This window comes from Stegostoma tigrinum, chromosome 38, assembly GCF_030684315.1.
Source record: "Stegostoma tigrinum isolate sSteTig4 chromosome 38, sSteTig4.hap1, whole genome shotgun sequence".
NCBI classification, from domain to species: Eukaryota; Metazoa; Chordata; class Chondrichthyes; order Orectolobiformes; family Stegostomatidae; genus Stegostoma; species Stegostoma tigrinum.
In genome coordinates this window covers 25,522,453-25,547,116 of record NC_081391.1, presented here as the reverse complement: position 1 = coordinate 25,547,116, position 24,664 = coordinate 25,522,453, and the positions used below count along the sequence as shown (strand labels likewise).

At 45.6% G+C, this 24,664-nt stretch overlaps 1 protein-coding gene across 1 annotated transcript in view; it reads left to right on the top strand.

The window, feature by feature from the left end:
* The window catches only part of ddx47 (DEAD (Asp-Glu-Ala-Asp) box polypeptide 47), a 29,690-nt gene extending 6,258 nt beyond the window's left edge, over positions 1–23,432 (top strand). The window contains exons 5-12 of the mRNA XM_059640743.1: positions 8,900–9,018; positions 9,854–9,925; positions 10,545–10,661; positions 12,259–12,405; positions 12,484–12,621; positions 13,263–13,333; positions 19,354–19,483; positions 22,963–23,432. Coding sequence (XP_059496726.1) covers positions 8,900–9,018; positions 9,854–9,925; positions 10,545–10,661; positions 12,259–12,405; positions 12,484–12,621; positions 13,263–13,333; positions 19,354–19,483; positions 22,963–23,085 — 917 coding nt within the window. The 3' untranslated portion in view covers positions 23,086–23,432. The remainder of the gene's footprint in view (positions 1–8,899; positions 9,019–9,853; positions 9,926–10,544; positions 10,662–12,258; positions 12,406–12,483; positions 12,622–13,262; positions 13,334–19,353; positions 19,484–22,962) is intronic.
* Positions 23,433–24,664: the final 1,232 nt, after the last annotated feature.

The following is a 24,664-nucleotide window of genomic DNA, read 5'->3' as shown; positions in this document are numbered from 1 at the left end:
TCATTGCCTGGCAGTTGTGTGCCACAGTGTTACTTGCCACTTGTCAGCCCAAGCCTCTCCAGATCTTGTTGCATTTGGATACGGATTGGTTCAATAACTGAGGGGCCACCATTGATGCTGAACATTGTGCAATTGTTGGCGAACATCCCCATTTATGACCTTCTGATGGAGGGAAGGTTATTGATGAAGCAGCTGAAGATGCTTGGGCCTCGGACATTACCCTGAGCAACTCCTGCAGAGATGCCATGGAGCTGAGTTGACTGACCTCCCATAATCACGACCATCTTCCTTGTGCGTGGAATGACTTCAAGCAACAGAGAGTTTGCCCCCCCCGATTCCCATCGATACCAGATTTGCTCTGGTTCCTTGATGCCACACTTGGTCAAATGTGGACTTACTGTCAAAGTTAGCCGCTTCCGTCTCACCTCTGGGATTCAGCCTTTCTGCCCATGTTTCGATGTTGAGTGGCCCTGGCAGAACCCAAACTGTACGTCACTGAGCAGGTTGCTGAGCAGATGCTGCTTGATAGCTCTGTTAATGACACCTTCCATCACTTAGCTGATGATTGAGTGTATTGGTGGGCAGTAATTGGCTGGGTTGACTTGTGAACACCTCATTGTGGGCCCCACACCTCAGGAAGGACATACTAGCCCTGGAGCGTGTCCAGCGGAGATTCACACGGATGATCCCTGGAAAGGTAGATTTAGCATATGATGAACGGCTAAGGATCCTGGGATTGTACTCATTAGAGTTTAGAAGGTTGAGGAGAGATCTAATAGAAACTTACAAGATAATGTATGGTTTAGAAGGGGTGGATGCTAGGAAGTTGTTTCCGTTAGGCGGGGAGACTAGGACCCGTGGGCACAGCCTTAAAATTAGAGGGGGTAAACTTAAAAGTGAAATGAGGCGACATTTCTTCAGCCAGAGAATGGTGGGCTTGTGGAATTCATTGCCGCCGAGTGCAGTGGTGGCCGGGATGTTGGGTGCCTTCAAGGCAGAGATCGACAAATTCTTGATCACAGAAGGAATCAAGGGCTACGGGGAGAGTGCAGGGAAGTGGTGTTGAAATGCCCATCAGCCATGATTTAAATGGTGGAGTGGACTTGATGGGCCGAATGGCCTTACTTCCACTCCTATGTCTTATGGTCTTATGAACAGAACAGAATTTTCTATATTATTAGTTAGATGCCAGTGTGACACTGTATTGGAGCAGCCAGGTTGAAGGCTTCACAAGTTGTCTTGCGGGAATATTGTTTGGGCTTGTATCCTTTGCAGTATCCAGTCCCTCCAGCTGTTTCTTGATATTACACTGGGTGAATCAAATTGGCTGAACAGTAGCATTTCTGGTTCTGGAAAACCTCCTGGGGGAGGCTGAGATTAATCCAGTCCTATTTGCCAGTGTTTGGCCCATGTCCCTCTGAACCCTCCTTATTCATGTACCCATCCAGATGCCTTTTAAATGTTGGAATTGTACCAGCCTCCACCACTTCCTCTGGCAGCTTGTTTTGTACACATACCACCCTCTGTGTGAAAACGTTGTCCCTTAGGTTATCAGTCAGGGCATTGAGCATAAACTGTATAAGACTTTAGGCCACTTTTACGATACTGTGCTAGATCTTGTTGCCATACTGTAGGAAGGATGTGGAGGTTTTGGTGAGGGTGCAGAAGAAGTTTACCAGGATGTTGCCTGGATTGAAGTGAATTAGCTATAAGGTGAGGTTGGAAAAACTTGGATTGTTTTTGCTCGAGTGTCGAAGGTTGAGGCTGCGACTGATAAAAGTGTATAAAATTATGAGAGGCAAGGATCAGATGGATAGCTTGGAGTCTTTTTCCCTGGATTGAAATGTCAAATACTACGGGGCATAGCTTTAAGATGACGGGGTGGGGTGGGGTGGGGGAGGGGGGGGGTAGATTTAAAGGATCTGTGCAAGGAAAGCATTTTTTACACAGGATGGTACCTGCTTGGAATGTGCTGCCCAGGGAGGCGGTAGGATCAGATTTGATAGCAATGTTTAAGAGCCATTTAGACAGACACACAAAGGCAGGGAATACAGAGATAGGGAGCGTGTGCAGGCAGACGGGATTAGTTTAGAATAGCATCATGGTCAGCACAGACATGGTGACCTAAAGGGCCTGTTCCTGTGCTGAACTGTTCTGTGATAACAATGACATAGGAATGAAGCCTGAAATCAGATTTCAGTGAGTTAGAAAGGAAATTCAATAGCAGAACCTTAAGGAGTAATCTCAGGAATACCGTGGGTACTATGTGCTAGTGAGCAAAAGAACAGAATGGGGATTGATTGATTGATTGAACGGGATTGAAGAGCTGGTGTAGGAGGGACAGAATGGCTTTAGTTTTCTGGGGCAGGTATGGGGAGAAAATTCAGAAGTCTGAAGTGCAAAGAAACTTGTGAGTTCTAGTCCATGTTTAGAACATAGAACCGTACAGCACAGAACAGGCCCTTCAGCCCACGATGTTGTGCCGATCATTGATCCTCATGTATGCACCCTCAAATTTCTGTGACCATATGCATGTCCAGCAGTCTCTTAAATGACCCCAATGACCTTGCTTCCACAACTGCTGCTGGCAACGCATTCCATGCTCTCACAACTCTGTGTAAAGAACCCACCTCTGACATCCCCTCTATACTTTGCTCCAACCAGCTTAAAACTGTGACCCCTCGTGTTAGCCATTTCTGCCCTGGGAAATAGTCTCTGGCTATCAACTCTACCTATGCCTGTCATTATCTTGTATACCTCAATTAGGACCCCTCTCCTCTTCCCTTTCTCCAATGAAAAAAGTCCGAGCTCAGTCAACCTCTCTTCATAAGATAAGCCCATCAGTCCAGGCAGCATCCTGGTAAACCTCCTCTGAACCCTCTCCAAAGCATCCACATCTTTCCTATAATAGGGCGACCAGAACTGGACGCAGTATTCCAAGTGCGGTCTAATCAAAGTTTTATAGAGCTGCGACAAGATCTCACGACTGTTAAACTCAATCCCCCTGTTAATGAAAGCCAAAACACCATATGCTTTCTTAACAACCCTGTCCACTTGGGTGGCCATTTTAAGGGATCTATGTATCTGCACACCAAGATCCCTCTGTTCCTCCACACTGCCAAGTATCCTATCCTTAATCCTGTACTCAGCTTTCAAATTCGACCTTCCAAAATGCATCACCTCGCATTTATCCAGGTTGAACTCCATCTGCCACATCTCAGCCCATCTCTGCATCCTGTCAATGTCCTGCTGCAGCCTACAACAGCCCTCTATACTGTCAACGACACCTCCGACCTTTGTGTCGTCTGCAAACTTGCTGACCCATCCTTCAATCCCCTCATCCAAGTCATTAATAAAAATTACAAACAGTAGAGGCCCAAGGACAGAGCCCTGTGGAACACCACTCACCACTGACTTCCAGGCAGAATATTTTCCTTCTACTACCACTTGCTGCCTTCTGTTGGCCAGCCAATTCTGTATCCAAGCAGCTAAGTTCCCCTGTATCTCATTCCTCCTGACCTTCTGAATGAGCCTACCATGGGGAACCTTATCAAATGCCTTACTGAAGTCCATATACACCACATCCACAGCTCGACCCTCATCAACTTTTCTAGTCACATCCTCAAAGAACTCGATAAGGTTTGTGAGGCATGACCTGCCCCTCACAAAGCCGTGTTGACTGCATTTGATCAAGCCATGCTTTTCCAGATGGTCATAAATCCTATCCCTCAGAATCCTTTCTAACACCTTGCAGACGACAGACGTGAGACTTACTGGTCTGTAATTGCCGGGGATTTCCCTATTTCCTTTCTTGAAGAGAGGAATTACATTTGCCTCTCTCCAGTCCTCAGGTACGACTCCAGTGGAGAGCGAGGATGCAAAGATCCTCGCAAGTGGCGAAGCAATTGCATTTCTCGTTTCCCAAAGCAGCCGAGGACAAATCTGGTCCGGGCCTGGAGACTTGTCAATCTTAATGTTTGACAAAATTTTCAGCACACCAGCTTCCTCTATCTCTATCCATTCCAGCATGCACACCTGCTCTTCAAAGGTTTCATTCACTACAAAGTTCGTTTCTTTCATAAAGACAGAATCAAAAAACTCATTTAGGGCTTCCCCTACCTCCTCAGACTCCACACACAGGTTCCCTATGCTATCCCCGATCGGCCCTACTCTTTCTTTGACCATTTTCTTATTCCTCACATAAGTGTAAAGTGCCATTGAGTTCTCCCTAATCCGTTCTGCCAAGCCTTTCTCGTGCCCCCTCCTGGCTCTCCTCAGACCATTTTTGAGCTCCTTCCTTGCCTGCGTGTAATCCTCTCTAGCTGAACTTGACCCTAGCTTCCTCCACCTTATGTAAGCTACCTTCTTCCTTTTCACAAGAAGCTCCACCGCTCTCGTCATCCAAGGTTCCTTTATCTTACCCCTTCTTGCCTGTCTCAGAGGGACATATTTACTCATCACTCGCAACAACTGTTCCTTAAACAGTCTCCACATGTCTACAGTGCCCTTACCATGGAACAATTGCTCCCAGTCCATTGTTCCTAACTCATGTCTAATTGCGTCATAGTTTCCTCTTCCCCAATTAAATATCCTCCCATTTTGCCTAATCCTCTCCTTCTCCATGGCTATGTAGAATGTGAGGCAGTTATGGTCACTATCACCAAAATGCTCTCCCACCACAAGATCTGATACCTGCCCCGGCTCGTTTCCGAGCACCAAGTCTAGAACGGCCTCTCCCCTCGTCAGCCTGTCAATGTACTGCGTTAGGAAACCCACCTGAACACACCTTACAAAAACAGCTCCATTCAAATCTTCTGCTCGAAGGAGGTTCCAATCAATATTAGGAAAGTTAAAGTCACCCATTACAACAACCCTACTGCGTCCACACTTTTCCAAAATCTAACGACCTATGCTTTCTTCAATCTCCCTGCTACTATTGGGGGGCCTGTAGTAAACCCCTAACGAGGTGACTACTCCCTTGCTGTTCCTAATTTCCACCCATACTGACTCAGTAGGCAGATCTTCCCCGACAATGGAAGCTTCTGTAGCTGTGATACCCTCTCTGATTAGTAGTGCTACACCCCCTCCTCTTTTTCCCCCCTCCCTATTCTTTTTAAATGCTCTCAACCCTGGAACATCCAGCAACCATTCCTGCCCATGAGAAACCCATGTCTCTGTTATGGCCACAACATCATAGCACCAGGTACTGATCCATGCTCTAAGTTCAGCACTTTTATTCCTGATACTCCTTGAGTTAAAGCAAACACACTTTAACCGATCCCTTGGTTCCTTCCCAGGAAAATCCTTCCCACTAGCTGGTCTACCTCTTGCTACTGCCTCACCTGCATCAACTCTCACCTCCGGTATACAGCTCAGGTTCCCACCCCCCTGCCATACTAGTTTAAACCCTCTCGAACTACTCGAGCAAACCTTCCACCCAGGACATTGGTCCCCTTCCAGTTCAGATGCAACCCGTCCTTCTTGTACAGGTCCCACCCTCCCCAGAAGGCATCCCAATTATCTACATATCTGAAGCCCTCCCTCTCAAGGTAAACTTGAAGGTTGTCAGTAGTCAGGAAGGCAAATACAACTTTGGCATTTATTTTGAGACGACTTGAATATGAAAGCAGGGATGTACTTCTGAGGCTGTATAAGGCTCTGGTCAGGCCACATTTGGAGTATTGTGTGCAGTTTTGGGCCCCAAATCTCAGGAAGGATGTACTGGCCCTGGAGTGGGTTCAGAGGGGTTGAATAGTCCCAGGAACGAAAAGCTTAACATACGAGGAACGTTTGAGGACTCTGTTTAGAGGGATGAGGGGGATCTAATTGAAACTTACAGAATACTGTATGGCCTGGAGTGGATGTTGGCAAGATCTTTTCATTGGTACGAGAGACTGGGACCTGAGGGCACAGCCTAAGAATAAGGAGAAGACCTTTTAGAACAGAGATAAGGAGGAACTTCTTCAGCCAGAAAGCGGTGAATATGTGGAATTCACTGCCACAGAAGGCTGTGGAGGCCAGGTCATTGAGTACATTTAAGACGGTCATAGATTGGCTCTTGATTGTCAAGGGGATCACGGCTTATGGGAAGAAAGGGGGAGAATGGAGTGAGTAATTTATCAGCCATGATTGAATGGTGGAGCAGATTTGATGGACTGAATGGCCTAATTTCTGCTCCTACGTCTTGTGGTTAAGGCGGGATAGGTTACAACTTAACAGGACTATGAGTGATATCCTCTCGGGGTGATTTGCTCGTGTTGCTAGGATGTGTTTAAACTAGCTTGTCAGGGTGGCGGGACCCTGAGGGAGTAACACAAACTGAGTGAAAGTGAGTATCAGGAAATAAAAAAGCTGCTATGGAGATTAGAAGACAGGCGAAATAAAGCCGAGTATAGAGTATGCGTTGACTGTGGCATGACATCAAAAAGACAAAGTTCGGGCACTCTACCTAACAGCGTTCAGCATTTGCAACAAAGATGACACGGTGGCTCAGTGGTTAGCACTGCAGCCTCACAGCGCCAGGGACCCGGGTTCGATTCCAGCCTCGGGTGACTGTCTGTGTGGAGTTTGCACATTCTCCCTGTGTCTGCGTGGGTTTCCTCCGGGTGCTCCGGTTTCCTCCCACAATCCAAAGATGTGCAGACTAGGGGGATTGGACATGCTAAATTGCCCGTAGTGTTCAGGGGTGTGTGGGTTATAGGGGGATGGGTCTGGGTGGTATGCTTCAAGAGGTGGTGTGGACTTGTTGGGCCGAAGGGCCTGTTTCCACACTAGGGAATCTAATCTAATCTAAAGGCATAAATATGTGGGCATGATTTAATGACCCTTACAGAAACATGGTGACCCTGTGACCAGGACAGGGAATGGAATATTGAAGGGCACTTGTCATTTAGGAAATCAGGCAAGGTGGAGCAGGAAGTGTGGTTGTACTGATGATCAGGGATGGGATAAGTGCATTAGTAAAGGAGGATCTCAGATCAGAGAAACAATGTGTGAAATTTGGTACTAAGAAACAGCAAAAAACAGCAGATATTGGTTCGAGTTATTTATAGGCCACCAAATAGTAGTGGGAGCGTGGGGGATATCATTAATCAGGAGATGAGAGAAGCATGTAGCAGGGACAGAAGAGTTACTTTGGGGGACTTTGATCTGTGTTTAGATTGGGTACATCTGGGAACTGAGGGTAGGAAGCATGTGTTCCTGGGGTGTGTAACAGATGGTCTTCCAGAGCGATATGTTGAAGGGTTGACTATAGATCATGATCTAATTGTGAGAAAGAGCTAATTAATCTTGTTGGAGGAGAATCTTTCTGGATGAGTGACAGCAATATGTTAGAATTTTACATGATGATTGAAAGTGAACTTAGCCAATCTGAAGCATCTGAAAATTTACTGAAGGGAGATTATGAAACCAGGAAACTGAGGGGGACTGGAAAAATACATTAAAGGGCATGATAGTACATTGGCATTGGACAGTCTTTAAAGAACTATGACATAGTTTAGAGATGCAAAAACTCAAAAATGGTAAGTTAACCATAGCTGACAAAGCAAGTAAAGAGTTGTATAAAATTACATGTAAGAGCTTGCCAGAAGTAGTAGCAGTTCTGAGAATTGGGAATTTTTAGAATACCACAGAGGACCAAGAATGGACTATGAACACATGTTTAAAACATCATAATGGACTGTAAAAGCTTCTGAAGGTGCACAAAGGAAAACAATTGGCTACGGTGGACATGTGGAGATAGAGTGGAAGGAAGTGCTCATGTATTCTGTGCTTATGTGCTTCACTCCACTTCATCTGATTAAGGAGCAGCACTCCAAAAGCTTGTGATTTTAAATGAACCTGTTGGACTGTATCCTTGTGTCATGAGACTTCCAACAGTTGATACAGGGAAGTCGATGGATATAGGATTGTGGATGGGTTACCCTGGTTATCTGGGAGGGCAGTGGGCAGTTACCCTGGTTGTCTGGGAGGGTGGTGGGCAGTTACCCTGGTTGTCTGGGAGGGCGGTGGGCGGTTACCTTGGTTGTCTGGGAGGGCGGTGGGCGGTTACCCTGGTTATCTGGGACGGTGGTGGGCGGTTACCCTGGTTATCTGGGAGGGCGGTAGGCGGTTACCCTGGTTATTTGGGTGGTTACCCTGGTTATCAGGGAGGGCGGTGGACGGTTACCCTGGTTATTTGGGCGGTTACCCTGGTTATTTGGGCGTTTACCCTGGTTATCTGGGACGGTGGTGGGCGGTTACCCTGGTTGTTTGGGCGGTTACCCTGGTTGTTTGGGCGGTTACCCTGGTTATTTGGGCGTTTACCCTGGTTATCTGGGACGGTGGTGGGCGGTTACCCTGGTTATCTGGGCGGTTACCCTGGTTATCTGGGCAGTTACCCTGGTTATCTGGGACGGTGGTGGGCGGTTACCCTGGTTATTTGGGCGGTTACCCTGGTTGTCTGGGCGGTTACCCTGGTTATTAGGGAGGGCGGTGGGCGTTTACCCTGGTTATCTGGGCGTTTACCCTGGTTATCTGGGCGGTTACCCTGGTTATCTGGGAGTTTACCCTGGTTATTTGGGCGGTTACCCTGGTTATCTGGGACGGTGGTGGGCGGTTACCCTGGTTATCTGGGTGGTTACCCTGGTTATCTGGGAGTTTACCCTGGTTATTTGGGTGGTTACCCTGGTTATCTGGGACGGTGGTGGGCGGTTACCCTGGTTATCTGGGTGGTTACCCTGGTTATCTGGGCGGTTACCCTGGTTATTTGGGTGTTTACCCTGGTTATCTGGGCGGTTACCCTGGTTATCTGGGCGGTTACCCTGGTTATTTGGGCGTTTACCCTGGTTATCTGGGCGGTTACCCTGGTTATCTGGGAGTATGCTGACTGGTGTTAACTATTTGTTGTCTGTGCCAGCGACCCCAGGCCGCCTGATCGATCACCTTCAGAACACCAAGGGATTTAATCTGCGAGCACTCAAATACCTGGTGATGGATGAAGCAGATAGGATTCTCAACATGGACTTTGAAACTGAGGTGTGCGAACTGTAGTGTTCAGAATTTCTTGGATTTATTTTATTATTTGCTGAACTGAATAAGTTGTCCTCGTGGACGCAGCAAATTTGCTGTATCCTGGAAGGTGTTGGAGCAGATATTGTTGCTCACTCGCGTACGCACTCACGCACTCACTCACTCACTCACACTCACTCACTCACGTACTCACGCACTCATGTAAAATGGACTCCCAGAGATCCTCTGGAAATGCTTGCGTGCTATGGAATCTCCCTGCCTCATCGTCATACCCACTCACACCACCAGAACAAGGTGTGTCCTAGGATAATATATATATTTCTTGACCAACATTGCTAAAATATTATCCTGCTGTTGTGTGCTTGATTGAGGGACCTTGCAGTGCATGTTGGCTGCCTTGTCTCCCTCATTACTTCAGAAATATAGTTGAGATGCATTTCAGGGTGTCTGAAGGTCAAGAAGGATGTTGAATATAAATACCAGTTCACCTTTTCTGTGAAAGTGTTTGGAGGGGAAGTCCAAATACTGCTGTCTCAATATGCATTGCTGAGCTGTGGGAGGCAAGAGTATTTAACCTGTCATCTCTACAGGAGCCAGCAGATGGAGCCGTTGCCTAATGAGCAGCAACAATACTCTTGGATTATTCTGTGTCTCAGAATCCTTTACTTGCAACCCCTTTCAGTTTCAGTGTGAAATGAGCAAATATATGTTTAACGGGAGATTTGAAACATTCCATGTTCTGGTGCTCAAAACCACTCCTCACATGTTAATTGTGTTATTCTGGAGTAGCTCTTTGTCCTGTGATTCCTTGTTCACACCAGCCTACGCCTTATTTTTGCAGGTCGACAAAATTCTCAAAGTGATTCCAAGGGATCGGAAGACCTACCTGTTCTCCGCAACGATGACCAAGAAGGTTTGCTGTGGAACTGTTAATATGTCTCTGAGCGCAGAGGGTTGTGTGGAGCCTGTTGGGGATGGAGGGAGTTGCTGTCATGGGCAGCAAAATCCCAGGTTCAGTCTCTGACCTGTGCTTAGTGAGATGCTCGCAGGCATCCCAGTGACAGAGCAAATAGAGAAATACAAGGGAATTCACTCGGCTGCAGCTTTGGCCTCAACACATCTCCAGCTTTATCAGGTTAACAAACCCATTCTGAATCAGGATCATGGAGTCATACAGTATAGAAACAGGTCCTTTGGCCCAACTCATCCGTGCTGAACAGGTTTCTTAAACTGAATTAGCTCCATTTGCCTGTGTTTGGCCCATATCCCTCTAAATCTTTCCGATCCATGTACATGCCCAGCTGCCTTTTAAATGTTGCCTCCATCAGTTCCTGTAGCAGCTCCTTCCGTACACATACCACCCTCTGCGTGAAAAAGTTGCCCCTCAGCTCCCTTTTTAAATCTTGCCCCTCTCACCTTAAACAACGGTCTCCGCTACCCTGGGGGAAAGCCCTTGGCAGTTTGGAGGGATATGTTGTGCATTTAAAAACTGCTTTGGTATTTCTGGCTGAAATTTCCTTGCTCTCCATCAGGTGCAAAAACTCCAGCGAGCAGCATTGAAAGATCCTGTGAAGTGTGCTGTTTCAACCAAGTACCAGACTGTGGAGAAACTGCAGCAGTATTATGTGTTTATTCCCTCAAAGTTCAAGGTAATGACCATCACTGGAGCCATGGAATTCTGCTGCTGTTTAGATACCAATCGTTATCAGATAAATCTAACTAATTATCGCAGTTACTTTCTTTAAATTAGCTCTTCACCAGATTCCTTTCACACTCAAGTACCACCTTTCCAATGAGATTGGAGTATGTGATTTTTGAGGTGGTGGGGCAGTTGTGTTAGCTCAGGACAGGATAAGTATAATTGCAGGAATGATCTTGCATCAGAAGATGTCGATTCCATTTGGATGTTATCATCTGGTACGGTCTGAAGGCATGTCTGAGACCAAATGGAATATGGTGAAAATGTTGGTTAAGGGTTAATTGGATGTGAATTGGTTAAATAATGATGGGGAGCTAGTATCCAGTGGGGAGTGAGTTTTTATGGTGAATGGTAACTGAAATGAAGATCTGACTGGTGATTAACATTGGAGGCAAGAGAGAATTCACTTGGATAATCCCATGTATGAAGGAGAGACTTTCTTATGAGGTGTGGTGTGGTCAATTTAACCTGCATTCGCTGGAAATTGGAAGAGTGAGAGGTGACCTGATTGAAACACAGAATATTTTTAGGCATCTTGATGCAGAGAGGTTGTTTCCTATTGAGGGAGACTCTGGGATCAGAGGGCCTACTCTTGGAATAAGGGATCACTCTCTGAATTTTAACCTGAAAGAGAATCAAGGGTTATGGGGAAAGTGGACCAGAATGAATTAGCTCCGAATAAGAGTTTGGCCTTTTAAGACAGAAATGAGGAATTTCTTCTCCCCAAGAGCAGTGAAGATTTGGAATTCTTTAGGCATGCAAGTGGATTTGAGGATGATCAGATCAGCCATGATCTTACTGAATGCTGGAGCAGACAAATGATGGGTTGAATGGCCTACATTTACTCCCAAGTTTTATGGACACTAAATCAATCTTTACCCTCTTATGTGGGCCTTCGTAAAACCATAAGGACTGCCTCCAGTGCCAGCAATTTTTCCTTACACAGGGGACAAAAACTGTTGAAAGTAGTCTCAATGTGATCAGACTAGTGTCTTGTCTCGTTTTTGCAAGGCATTCCTACAGTTACTGTTCATTCCCTTTGGAATGAAGGCCATCGTTCCATGCAAGGTGCATTCCCATATCTCTGCGTTGCAGCTTTCTGCTGTCTTTTTCCGCTTGTATAATATAAAAGATTTTATTTTAGTTTGAATCACTTTTCCCTAAATGATACGAGTGCACATATTAAAAATTATATCTGTGCCTATTTTTAAAGTTTCTCTGTTTATTTCTTTGTCTTGGCCTTAGTAAATGTAAATCATGTTTTATACAAGGTAAGAGTTGAATGAAATTGCAGAACTTTCTACACAGTGGCACCTTGTGGCCAGTGCTGTAATTATACTGTGACAGCTCACACAACAACATTACACTGGAAATGATCACATAGCCGCTTACTGTGGCCACAAATGTCATGACAAAAGCATGTAGTTTTGAGGGCAGAGGTGAGTTCCCCACTTAAACAAGGTGGAGAAATTTATAATGTGCATGTGATCAGAAGCTGTTGTTGCTAAGTTCTGGATTGTTTCAAAGTTTGCTGTTTCTCTCTATAGGACTGTTACTTGGTTTCCATTCTCAATGAGCTGGCTGGAAATTCCTTCATCATCTTCTGCAGCACATGTAACAATACACAGCGCACAGCACTGCTCCTACGCAACCTTGGCTTTACTGCCATTCCCTTACATGGCCAAATGAATCAGGTGGGCTGCTGTTCTTCTTACCCTCTCACTGTTGTCCTGTAGTTAAAACTATTCACTTACTTTCTTTACCAATTACAGAACAAACGATTGGGAGCTTTGAATAAATTCAAGGCTAAGTCTCGGTCGATCTTGCTGGCCACGGATGTGGCAAGTCGTGGCCTTGATATTCCACATGTGGATGTGGTCATCAACTTCGACATTCCTACCCATTCAAAGGTAACATTGCCAGAATTGTAATGTGGGAACAAATGGAGCTAACAGCACCTCATCTGTTGAGTAGTTGCGGGCTGTCTGCATTTTGTCGTACTGGAAGATTTCCTTGAGTGGTGTCCATTGGTCACTATGTTGAATGAACTGATGTCAACCTGTGCGCTGTACCTCAGAGTGCAGAGAAATGCCAGCCAGAGGTTAGGCTACTGCCATGTTGTTCTCAGGCCCTCATGCGAGGTTGGGATAGGACCTGCTGCCGTGTTCAGTCTTCCAAGACTTGGCACTGCAGTTTTCTGGTGAAGAGGGAAGTCAGACGGGTTACAGCAGGCAGCTACAGCTCCGTAACAGGGTATGGCTTCACTGACTCTACCCTGGGCATTTCCTCAATCTCCCCACACAGCCTTCCACCCCAACAACCCTGACCAGGCTCCCTCCCCCCACACGTTTCCCTGCCACCACCTTGCATTCCCCTTGCCTTGCCCTAGCCCCTCCTTCCCCTGCATCCTCTCCCTACCCTAGACATATCCCCCCGTTCCTCCACACTATCATGTACTAAACTCAGTCGCTTGTCTGCTGAGTTTTGGTGGTGGGCAGCCTCTCCTTCTCCATGTGATGTTGGGTTTAGCTGCCTCTCGTTTCTCTTTCAGGATTACATTCATCGTGTGGGGCGGACAGCCAGAGCAGGACGGGCAGGCAAGGCCATCACCTTTGTTACCCAGTGAGTTCCACTTTCATTGTCGAGCCTCCATATTCCAGTTCCCCATTCACACCCTCCTACCTCTGGTACGGTGTGCCAGACTGAATGGGTTTGTGGATCCTGTTTAGTTTGTCTCAGTGTCTCTCACCCCCATTGCTGCAGGGCAGGTGTTGCCCACAGTATGTGAGATTTTCAAAGCATATGAGGGACAATCTCCCACACAGTAACCTATCAGTGAATAAGCAACCTGCACTCCAATTGTTGCTGTACTCCTGGCAACTGCAACTTTAGTCCAGGCTCTGAATTTCACTTGTACTTATTAAATCTTAAATCAACTTAGTAGGAGCATTAGAAGTTTCTTAAGGAATGTTGTGCAATCATCAGTTGGCAGTCCATCTTGGGAATCAATCTATTTTTGAAACTCAAGATATATTTTGTCTGAGCACAGGATAATTTTCAATTTGTTGAGGCAGTTGTGATGGATTGTGACTTGGAGCAGAGCTGAACAGATCTGAGCAGGAGTGAGTTTTAAATTTTCCTTGTGGGATGGTCTCCTCCTAAAACCTGCAGACTTTTTCAGCAAAAACTGGTTCCCCCATTCCTGAATTAAGCTCCTGTGAGTTTGCACAGAAGGTTACTGGCAATACGACCACATGAGCAGTGCAGTTAAGTTCAGTCCGTTCCCCTTCCACTCCATAGACTGAACTCAGTGCATAGTGATCAGGATCACAAACCCTCACAGTTTCCTGCTGTATAATACGGATGGACTGATGGTGCCTGGACTGTGTCTCTTAATCATCAAACCCAGCTCAACTCTTTCTGCTGTCTGTTCCTGGATTCACTCAATCAGCCATAGAAAAAGCTGCCTTCAGCTCTTGTGATTCTACTCATTGCTGAAGTTAAACATTGAAAACCTTTCTTTTCAGAAGTTGTTGAGTTAACCAAAACACACCCACTGCTTCCAGCCACTGAGGAGTTGACCCCCACTCTGTCCCATATTGTCCTGTCGGGGACTTGACTCCTGGTAATCTTGGTGTGATTTTTTTCAGTTTTACTGTCTCTTGTGCTGGTCCTGTGTGGTTTCAACATCTCTAACTCAGAATGGGCGGTGCAACACCTCACTAAATCAGTTCTGTTTCCAGTTTCTGCAGTTTATTTTCCCTTCCCTGCAATCTGTTGCTATGGGGAGCCGAGCTTGCTTGGGAGTGCTGTGAGGGACTTCAGTGGCTGTGGGTGAGTGGTCCGAGAAAGGCTGAGGAGGGAATTGTATTGACTGTGTGGTACAGCCAGTCTGCAGCTAGAGGCCACTTTCCCACCACAGGACCAGTTTATTTGTAAAACCTTGCAATTTCTGTCACTCCCCATCAGGAAGACCTGAATTTATGTAGTGTCTTAGTTGACCTTGGGATGTCCCAGAGCATTGAGCACTCTGTATTGAGCTTTTAAACTGTAGTCAGTACTGCACTGTAGGATACAGGTAGGTAATTCTCAGAGTGCTGGAGGGTTTTTCCTAACATTGGGGTATTAATCTAGTAAAGCCACACAACAGGATGACTGGTGTGCCCAAACAGACGAAGCAGCATGAGGTAGATAGGGCTAAGCAATCCTGCAACCAGTGGCTCCCATCTAAGCTCTACATTCCTGGTACATCCAGTCTTGAATAGTTGTGGACAGTAAAACAACTAACAGGAGTTGGGGGCTTCACAAATTGCAACTGATACAGCTGAGTGGCTTGGTGGGCCATTTTAGAGTCAACCACAATGCTGTGGGTCAGGAGTCACATGTAGGTCATACCAGGGAAGGACAGCAGTTTCCTCCCCAGTAGAAGGCTTTGGTACAAATAGTCCCATCCTTAATGGTGGGGGAGCCCAGCACATTGGTGTAAAGGACAAGCCTGTGATATTTGCATCCATCTTTGGCCAGAGGTGCCGAGTGGAGAATCCATCTCTGCGGCCTGCTGAGGTTCCCAGCATCTCGGATACCAATCTCCAGCCAATTCTGCTCACTTGTCATGATGCCAAGAAACAGCTGAAAGCACTGGATAATGCAGAGGCAATGGACCCTGCCAAACTGCCCTTGTGAAGCTACAACATTGGCGTCTAGCTGACAATGTGGAAGATTTCCCTCTGCACACAAAGCAGGGGGAATTCAAGCAGATATTATTGCCTCATCAGTGAATCGAAAGTGATGGAAAGTTGCTGACAGTTCTATCACCCGTAACTTGCTCAGCAAGAAACTACTCATTGAAGCTCAATTTGGAATCCACCAAGGCACCTCGCACTTGACCTGATTACAGCCTTCATTACACACACACAAGGGCAGGCGATGGCTTAGTGGCATTGTTGCTGGTCTAGAGGTAATGCCCTGAGAATTTTAATTCAAAAATAATCTGGAATTAAAAGCCTAATGATGACCATGAAACCTTGTACCAAAAGCATTCTACGGGGGAGGAAACTGGTGTCCTTCCCTGGTCTGACCAACATATGACTCCTGACCCACAGACTCTAAAATGGCCCACCAAGCCACTTGGTTGTATCAAGCTGCTTCAAAGCATCAAAATAATGGACGAGTTGGCACTAACCTAGGCATTGAAACAACAGTTGCACCCTGAGCCTATTCAACCCTCCTCACTGGAGATCTCCTCACTAACATGTGGGGACTTGTGCCAGTAATGGGAGAGCTGTCCTGCAGACCAGTTAAGCAGCAGCCTTATACAGGCATACCGATGGACTCGTACCTTACACAGGATATCCCAAACACCGCCACCACCGTCCCTGCATGTGCCCTGACCTATTGGCAGAGGTAGTGACACAGTGGTATACAGTTGGGAGGGAGTTACTCTGGGAGTCCTCAACATCGACAACAAGCACCATCAGGTCTGAAAGCATCAGCTCAAACATGGGTGGGGAAACCAACCTCAATACTGCTCCATGTTGGACATCACTTGGAGAAAGCACTGGGGGGTATAGAATGTGCACTCAGTGTGGGCCTTCCTTGTCTATTACCAGGAGTGGCACAGCAGCACTAACAACCAAACTGGTCAGGTCCTAAAGGACTGAACTGCTATGTGAGGTCTGCAGCAGGTGGCAACCAGAGCTTTGGTTAATGTTTCATCCGAAAGACGGCACCTCTGACAGTGTGGCACGGCCTCGGCGCTGACCCTCGGAATGCGCGGCGCGGTCTCGGCACTGCATCTGGGCTCAGGGATTTTTATGGGCTCAGACTCGTGAGACATTTGTACCTTTGCTTTGTTCTGACCCTGTGAGGGAGAAAGCTAGCCCACAGCATGGAGTGTAGTCTGGCTGCAGTGTTTCCAGGGCTTGTAGAAGAGGGGGACCCTTGGTAATAGTAAGCTCAGCACTGCTGTTCTAGCCTGGGTATCTTTTTGACCAGCTGACTGAGTACAGGTAGAGACTTTGCCCGCGCTTGTGACAGAACAAAGTGTCAATGAAATAGAAAACAAACTGGGTGATTGAACAAAGCCTGTTTGTAATTTAGTGCAGTCAGTTATCTCACCTCAGCTGTGCCAGCTGTAGGTCCAGCCCCTCACGTGGCTACAAACTGTAGTGTCACTGGGTGTGGATTGGGGACTGCAGTAAACAAAATAAAAAGCTTGTTTTACAATGGAAACTTTATTTATTAACAAGGAAAATTGCCAAGCAGTCCCACACTCTCTGAAGTCCTTGGATTTTACATGGTGTCTGGGCCTTGTTAAATTTAGGTACCAGACAGCTGCTTGCTGAATGAGATCATTTTATTTTTTCCCCTGTATTCAGAAGTGTTATCACACACAACTGTGCGACCTTCCTGCCAACAAAATTACTGTGACTTTTTGTTTTTTTTAAACCAATAATCCCCATAATGAGGTCATTTTACTTTTTTAACATTTTAACCTATTTTTTCCATTCACCCTGTTCAGAGATGTTGTTACACATCTCTGGAGCAGGCAGAACTTGAACCTAGGCCTTCCGGTCTAGGGTTATGGATGCTACCACTGCACCACAGGAGGCCCCTGTTCAGAAATGTTATTTCACGCCTCTGAACCTGGTGGGACTCCTGGTTCAGGGTTAGGGACACCACTAGCACTATGGCACAAGAGGTTTCTAATGAGGCCATTTTCCATGGAGCCTTTTCATTCAGTGCGGCTGTGACTCTGAATGATAAAGGAGCCAGAGCAGGAACAGAGTTCATTTTCCTCCTGACACCAGGTCGCTCATGGTTCAGGCCTTTAGATATTTGATAGGCCAGGTCTGGAAATGAGTTTGGTTTTATCTCTGAGCTGGATTGCAAGAAACTGAAGTTTGTGCAGCACCCCGTTTGATTCAGAGCTGAATTTACACCCGTGCTCAAACTGGTCTCAATAAACTTGTTTCACGCGTAATTGGAGCTGCGTTTTCCATGCCTCATTTTTTCTGGCTGCAGACAATTAACTTCAGTGCTGCAGACCTTCCAGTTAGAGATGACCCACAGTGAGACCAGCTGGTGGGCGCTGTTCTGTTGGTGATGGGATGAGTGGTTGTGAATGGGAGGAACCGGCTCTCACTTGATGCCTGAATACTGTTGCCATTCGTGGAACTTATTAGTACAACTCAGTGGGTAGGTCTCCAGGAGATGAAGGGCAACAACAACTTGCATCTATAAAGCACCTTCACTATAATAATACTACCTAGACACTTCACACTAGTGATTGTCAAACAGAATTTGACCCTGAATCATGGGTGGCAATAGTGGGAAAAGTGACCAAATGCTCAATTAAAGAAGCGGCTTTCAAGTAGTATCCAAAAGGAGGAGGGCGAGGCAGAGGATGTGCAAGGAGGGCATTCCAGAGCAACAGAAAGGATGAAGTAACATAATCTTGTCTCCTGAGGGAGGGAAATGAAGGTTCGTTGGACTGATGTAGAGAATGAGGGTGAGAGCTTTAATTGCATTGATCTTGTTGAACTGTGTACAGTTTTTATTGTAAAGGTTTTAATGGATTTGGAGGGTGTGATTTACCAACTCCACCGCCCCACCCCCTCGCCTCCAGCCAGCTGGGGAATATAGAACACAATGCCATATTCTCTGAATAAGGGGTTGGCTTGTTTAGATCGGAGATGTACGGGTGGCTCAGCGGTTAGCACAGCTGCCTCACAGCACCAGGGATCCCGTTCGATTCCAGCCTCAGGCAGCTGTCTGTGGAGTTTGCACATTCTCCCCGTGTCTGCATGGGTTTCCTCTGGGTGCTCTGGTTTCCTCCCACAGTCCAAAGATGTGCAGGCTAGGTAGATTGGCCATGCTAAATTGCCTGTAGTGTTCAGGGAGGTGTAGATTAGGTGGGTTATAGGGGGATGGGTCTAGTTGGGATGCTCTGAGGTTCAGTGTGGACTTGTTGGGTCAAAGGGTCTGTTTCCACACTGTAGGCATTCTATATCTATTGGAAATGCGTCCATTCAGATCTTCTGCTTGACAGAGATGACAAAGCTCAGTCATTAAAGTATGTTCAAAGTAGGGGTTGAAAGGTGTTTGGGTACAAAGGGAATGGGATGGTGTAGGAAGTGAGGACATCAGCATCATCTTGCTGATTTGCAGAGCAGGCTGAAAGGGCAAAACAGTTGTTATTTAAGCAGAATGCAAGTCAACACTTTTAGTGAGAACTTGTTTTTAAGTTAGCTAGTCTCCATAAAACTCTCCACAGATGCTGCCAGACCTGTTCAGAGAAATCAGAGTTAATATTTCAGAGTGTGTGACCCTTCCTCAGAACTGAAACTTCAACTCTGATTTCTCATCACAGATGCTGCCAGACCTGCTGAGCTTTGCCAGCAGTTGTTTTTGTTTCTGTTTATAGCATCTGCAGTTCTTTCAGTTTCCGTAAAACTCTCCCCTACTGATTGCTCGCTCCTGGTGTTTTTAACAATGGATTCTCACCCAGTTAATCGGGTGTTCCTTGAGACTGTATCAGATGATAAAGATATTTCGTGTCTCTCTAATGTTGGCAGTTGTTGATGTGATGTTCTGTGCTTCTGAGCTGCACCTTGTTATTGATGTGCTGATGTCGTTGTCAGGTATGATGTGGAACTGTTCCAGAGGATTGAGCACCTTATTGGGAAGAAACTCCCAGCCTTCCCCACGCAAGAGGAAGAAGTAATGCTGCTGGTGGAGCGGGTTACTGAAGCGCAGCGATTTGCTCGAATGGTATGAGAACTTCTCATTTCAATCCTGTGTAGTGTCTGCCAGTGTATGCAGAAGAGAGGTGGTGGGGGTGTCTGTTCTATCAATTATCATTCCTCAGTCTGTGTCCCCTTAATCATCTTCAGCTCAGACCTCTTGGATCTCTCTTCCCAGTGTAACTCCAAACCCTCGTAACATCCCTCCGTCTGTATTCCTGCTTTCTTGTGGCTATTTTTATCCTGCCTTCACTTGATACCAAACTCATTATGCCGCACTTTGGCCTAAAGTCCTTGTTTAAGACCAACATTCTATTGAAGACACAAAACCAAAGACATATTACATGCTCTCTATGGCTTTATTGTAATATCAGCAGCTTAATTGATCCTTGTGTCTGCAGAGGAAGATATCACACCTCTCTTCCATGTAAAATCTTGATAATTAAGTGAAATTTCATTATCCTGTTCTAACTGCACTGATTCATATTGTTCTGTGTTGAGTTTAATCTGTCTGCCCTTGAAGAATGTTAACTTGTAAAACTATATCTTCAGAAGTACAATTTTGCCAAAGCATGGTTATCCTAAATAAGCCAAATGTCAAAGCTGCTGTTAGCCCAACTTTGTAACTGTTTTGTAAAGTTTGTGTTGGAGCCTGCATTGCTTAGGATGAGTAGGAAGTGGTTGTAACTCCACCAAAACTTGTTTAGTGGAAGTGGTTTGGCTGAATGGAAGTTTCCATTGTGTAATTTATCTGCTGCTTATGAATTCTATCTTGAATCATTGTTGTATTTGACTCCTGCGCTGAGCTATAAATTTACGGAATTAACCATTCCAGATGAATCACTGTAACATGAGATTAGTTTGGAGCAGCTCCAATTAATGCTCACAAAACAATGGAAAATCTTACTCATTCTCCACCAACATCCCCCTCCCCCATCCCACCCCCTGTGGTTCTGAGCGCAGGAGAGGCTTAATGCTGTGGAACGTGCTCAGTAGTTTAAATACTTCCTGGGGCTCTGCAATGGGCCTGTCTTAGATGGATTGAAGAGGCAAGAAATCAGCCAAGTGTTCTTACCCTGATCACTGTCTTGATGATTGATACCTGTGAGCATACATCAAAATTCCATGTGTGAATGATGACAAATGAAAGGTGTCCGAGGGTAGTTGGTGCTTATAGAACTGAATCACAGGGGAGAGAATACTCTGAGAAACTCTGTTTCTCTGCAGCTACACCAAACACTGGCAGACAATCGAAAATTGTCCAGACACTTGAAGAAAATCTCCAGTGAGCTCAATAATTTGTGAAATCATTGTTTTTTTTCCCCTCTAACAGCAGCCTTGGTATTCAGCTCTAGTCCCAAGACAGAAATGCCTAGCACTTGCCAACTTACATAAATTACATTGGGCTGCAGACTCGTCTGGATTTGATTTGACCTAACAAGAGCGACATCATCTGCAGTCATATCTAGAGGCAGCTGTACACTCTGTCCTGGGTGGTCATAACCCCATCTCAGTTGCTCTGGCTTCCGCCGTCTTTCCCACTCAGTTTTCCACGTGCTGGGAAAGGTCATTCAGGGACATGGTGCATACACTGTGTCCATTATGTAATCTGGATCTGCCAGAAGACTTACTGGCACTCTGGTCAGGACCCCTGCTGGTGAATTCATCCTCAATGAGACTTTAGCAAGTTAAGAATCATGCTGTTTTGCCAAATCAGGAATATTGCGTCATTTCTTCAATGGTTTAGAATTTTTGTGACCAGGTAACTAAAACCACTTGTTTTGATTATTATTTAAACTGCTCATGCTCATCTGGTTTGACTTTATGAAGACTGTTTGAGCATGTGAGGTGTGTGTGTGTGTGTATACCCGGTATGTAGGTTTTACCCCACAAAATGCATAGCCCGATTTGGGGGGGGTGGGGACAGCAATGGCCCAGTGGTTATTGCAAGTGTAGGGATGTTTGTGATTATCAGAGGGAGTGAGATGTTATTTTTGATTGTGAGAAACCTTACAGAACCTACCCCCCCTCCTTCACACTATAAACAAACTTCTGGGAGCCAGCAAAATGTGATTATGCTTTGTGACATCATTGGGAGGCTGCCATTCGTTGATGTTAATAGGAACATAGGAACATAAGAACATAACAGATAGGAGCAAGAGTAGACCATCCGGCCCCTCGAGCCTGCTTCACGATTCAATAAGACCATGGCTGATCTTTTCATGGTCTCAGGCCAACTTTCTCACCCTCTCATCATAACCCTTAATTCCTTTACTATTCAAAAAATTATCTATCTTAGCTTTAAAAGCATTCAATGAGGAAGCCGCAACCCCTTCACTGGGCAGGGAATTCCACAGATTCACAAACTTTTGGGTGAAGAAATTCTTCCTCAGCTCAGCCCTAAATCTGCTCCCCCTTATTTTGAGGCTGTGCCCTCTTGTTCTAGTTTCACCCGCCAGTGGAAACATCCTCCCGGCTTCTATCTTATCTATTCTCTTCATAATATCATATGTTTCTCTAAGATCCCCCCTCGTTGTTCTAAATTCCTATAAATATAATCCCAGTCTACTCAGTCTGTCCTCATAAACCAACCCTCTTGTCTCTGGAATCAACCTGTGAATCTCCTCTGCCCTCCATCCAGTGCCCATACATCCTTTCTCAAGCAAGGAGGCCAAAAACGTACACAATACTCCAGGTGTGGCCACACCAGCACCCTACACCGCTGCAACATAACCTCCCTGCTTTTAAACTCCATTCCTTGAGCAATAAAAGACAAAATTCCATTTGCCGCCTTAATTACCTGCTGCACCTGCAAACCAACCTCTGCGATTCATATACAAGGACACCCAGGTCCCTCTGCACAGCAGCATGCTGTAATTTTTTACTGTTAAAATGATAGTCCCTTGTTACTGTTATTCTGAACAAAATGGGTGACATCACATTTATCAACATTGTACTCCATCTGCCAGACGTTTGCCTACTCAAATTATCTATATCCCTCCGCCAACTTTGAGTCCTCTGCACTCTTTACTCTACCACTCATCTTAGTGTCATCCGTAAACTTTAACACACTACACATGGTCCCCAACTCCAAATCATCTCTGTAAATTGTAAACAATTGCAGTCCCAACACTGATCCCTGAGGCACATCACTAGTCACTGACCGCCAACCAGAAAAATCCTCATTTATCCCACTCTTTGCTTCCTGTTAGTTAACCAATCCAGAGATCAGAGCTTCCTCAGTTCTGAGGGAGGGTCACCAGACCCAAAATGTTAACCTTGATATCTCTTCACAGATGCTGCCAGCCTTGCTGAGCTTTTCCAGCAACTTCTGTTTATGATGCCACATTTACGGGCTGTACAGACTCTGCTCACAGGCAGCATGGCTGAAATGAGTGGCCAATTATCTGAGACTGTTTCATACTGGAACCATTAGAGTGTGTCGCAGATGTGATTCTTGGAGATCGAGGTGACTACCGTAACCCTGAATGTGTATACTTTCAACAGGAACTGCGAGAGCAGGGAGACAAGAGGAAACGTTTACCTGAACATGCCGATGATGACACAGAAGAATCTTTGGGTATCAGGCAGAAAGTATCAGGAGGCAAAGCAAGGAAAAGGCCCCGTTAAAAAGCACAAACGATGTGCTAAAATTTTTTTCAAATTGGATATGATATTTATATATTATTAACTGGACTATAGCTGAATTCTATCAGTTTGGTACATTCATTTCAATATCTGTTCTGAAAACTAGAACTGACAGACTAAACTGATGAGGATGTGTCCTTTGTGCTGATGTGCTCCTGATTATTCAGCAACTCAGTGTTCTTTTTATTCATTTTCATTTCCTTCAGTAAATAGCAGCAGATTCAGTTACTACTTAAACAAAAGCTCAACCTGCAAAGTGTCATTTGAGATATGTTCAAACCTGTACAAGATTTAACGTTCTCTTAAATAAATGCTGCACATTCTAACTACTTGCCTCTAATGCTGCAGTGGTCTTGGTGCCAGATACAATATTTATCCGGCAGTGAAATTAAATAACACATAAAAACTCATGTCTGGGTGTTATCCGGCAGTCTGATTCTCTTGTTTACAGACCCCTTTATGGCTGCTTACCTCTCTATCTCTGCAGATTCCCCTCACTCCAAGTGCTGGTCCTGCCTGACTCTGATCTCTCTTTTGAGGGAGTCTTTGATCATTTTACTCCATTCTCTCAATTGTTCTCATTAAAACAAAAGACTTGGGAGCGAAAAAAAGGCCATTTAGCTAATTGAGACTGTGTTCCATCATTCAGTGGGATCATGACTGATCTGATAATAGTCAACTCCACTTTTCTGCCTTTTTGTCCATTTAAATAATATTCAGCTCTATTCTTCCCGCCAAAGTGTGTAATCTCACATTTCCCAAATTATATTCCATCTGCCAGACGTTTTCCCACTTACTTAATCTGTCTGTGTCGTTCTCACCACTGGTCTTCCCAACTATTTCTGTGTCATCTGCATTCATTTAGTGAAAAGCATTGGCATACGAACAAGGCTTAAGAAATGTTACATGGTGTGGGTGAGTTCCAAGGAGAGACAGTTGCAGCCATAGGTGCAAGGCTAACATTGGGGTGATTGACTATAAGAGCTAGAAGCTGAATTTTCAGGCCCCTTTTGCTGTCAGTCTAGATTGTCTCTGGGATGAAGTTTATTTTGTGATGGAAAGTTGGGCTTGAGTTCTGTGGAAGGTATGGGTAGCTTGCCTTAGAGCATTTCCGTCTCCTGGTGGGTGTAATTGATGCCATGAAATGCTGTCCCCATCAATGGAGCCACAAATTGAGAAGAGTATTTGTTTAGTTGCAGGCAGTTTGGTTGCTTTGCCCAATTGCTGTCCTTCCCCGTTCTGTCCTAGCATCCCAGATGCAGCAAACCAATGTGTACGTGGCTTTGGACTCCAGGTTTTGGGAAATTCTGTCTCATCGAGCAGCCCACACTTGGTGAACAACTGAGACCAATGTTCAGTGATTCAACCATTGCTTTGGCTTAAATGTAATGTACTGACAGGCACAGGCTCTTTGGAAAGATCTGCTAACATTTATGCCTTTTCCCATTTATCTTCATCTCAAGCCCCATCATTAAGTCCTTATCCAACTTTCCCTTAATGCCTCCATTCTATTTGTCACAACCATTCCCTTTGGCACCACATTTGATTTTCCTACTGTTCT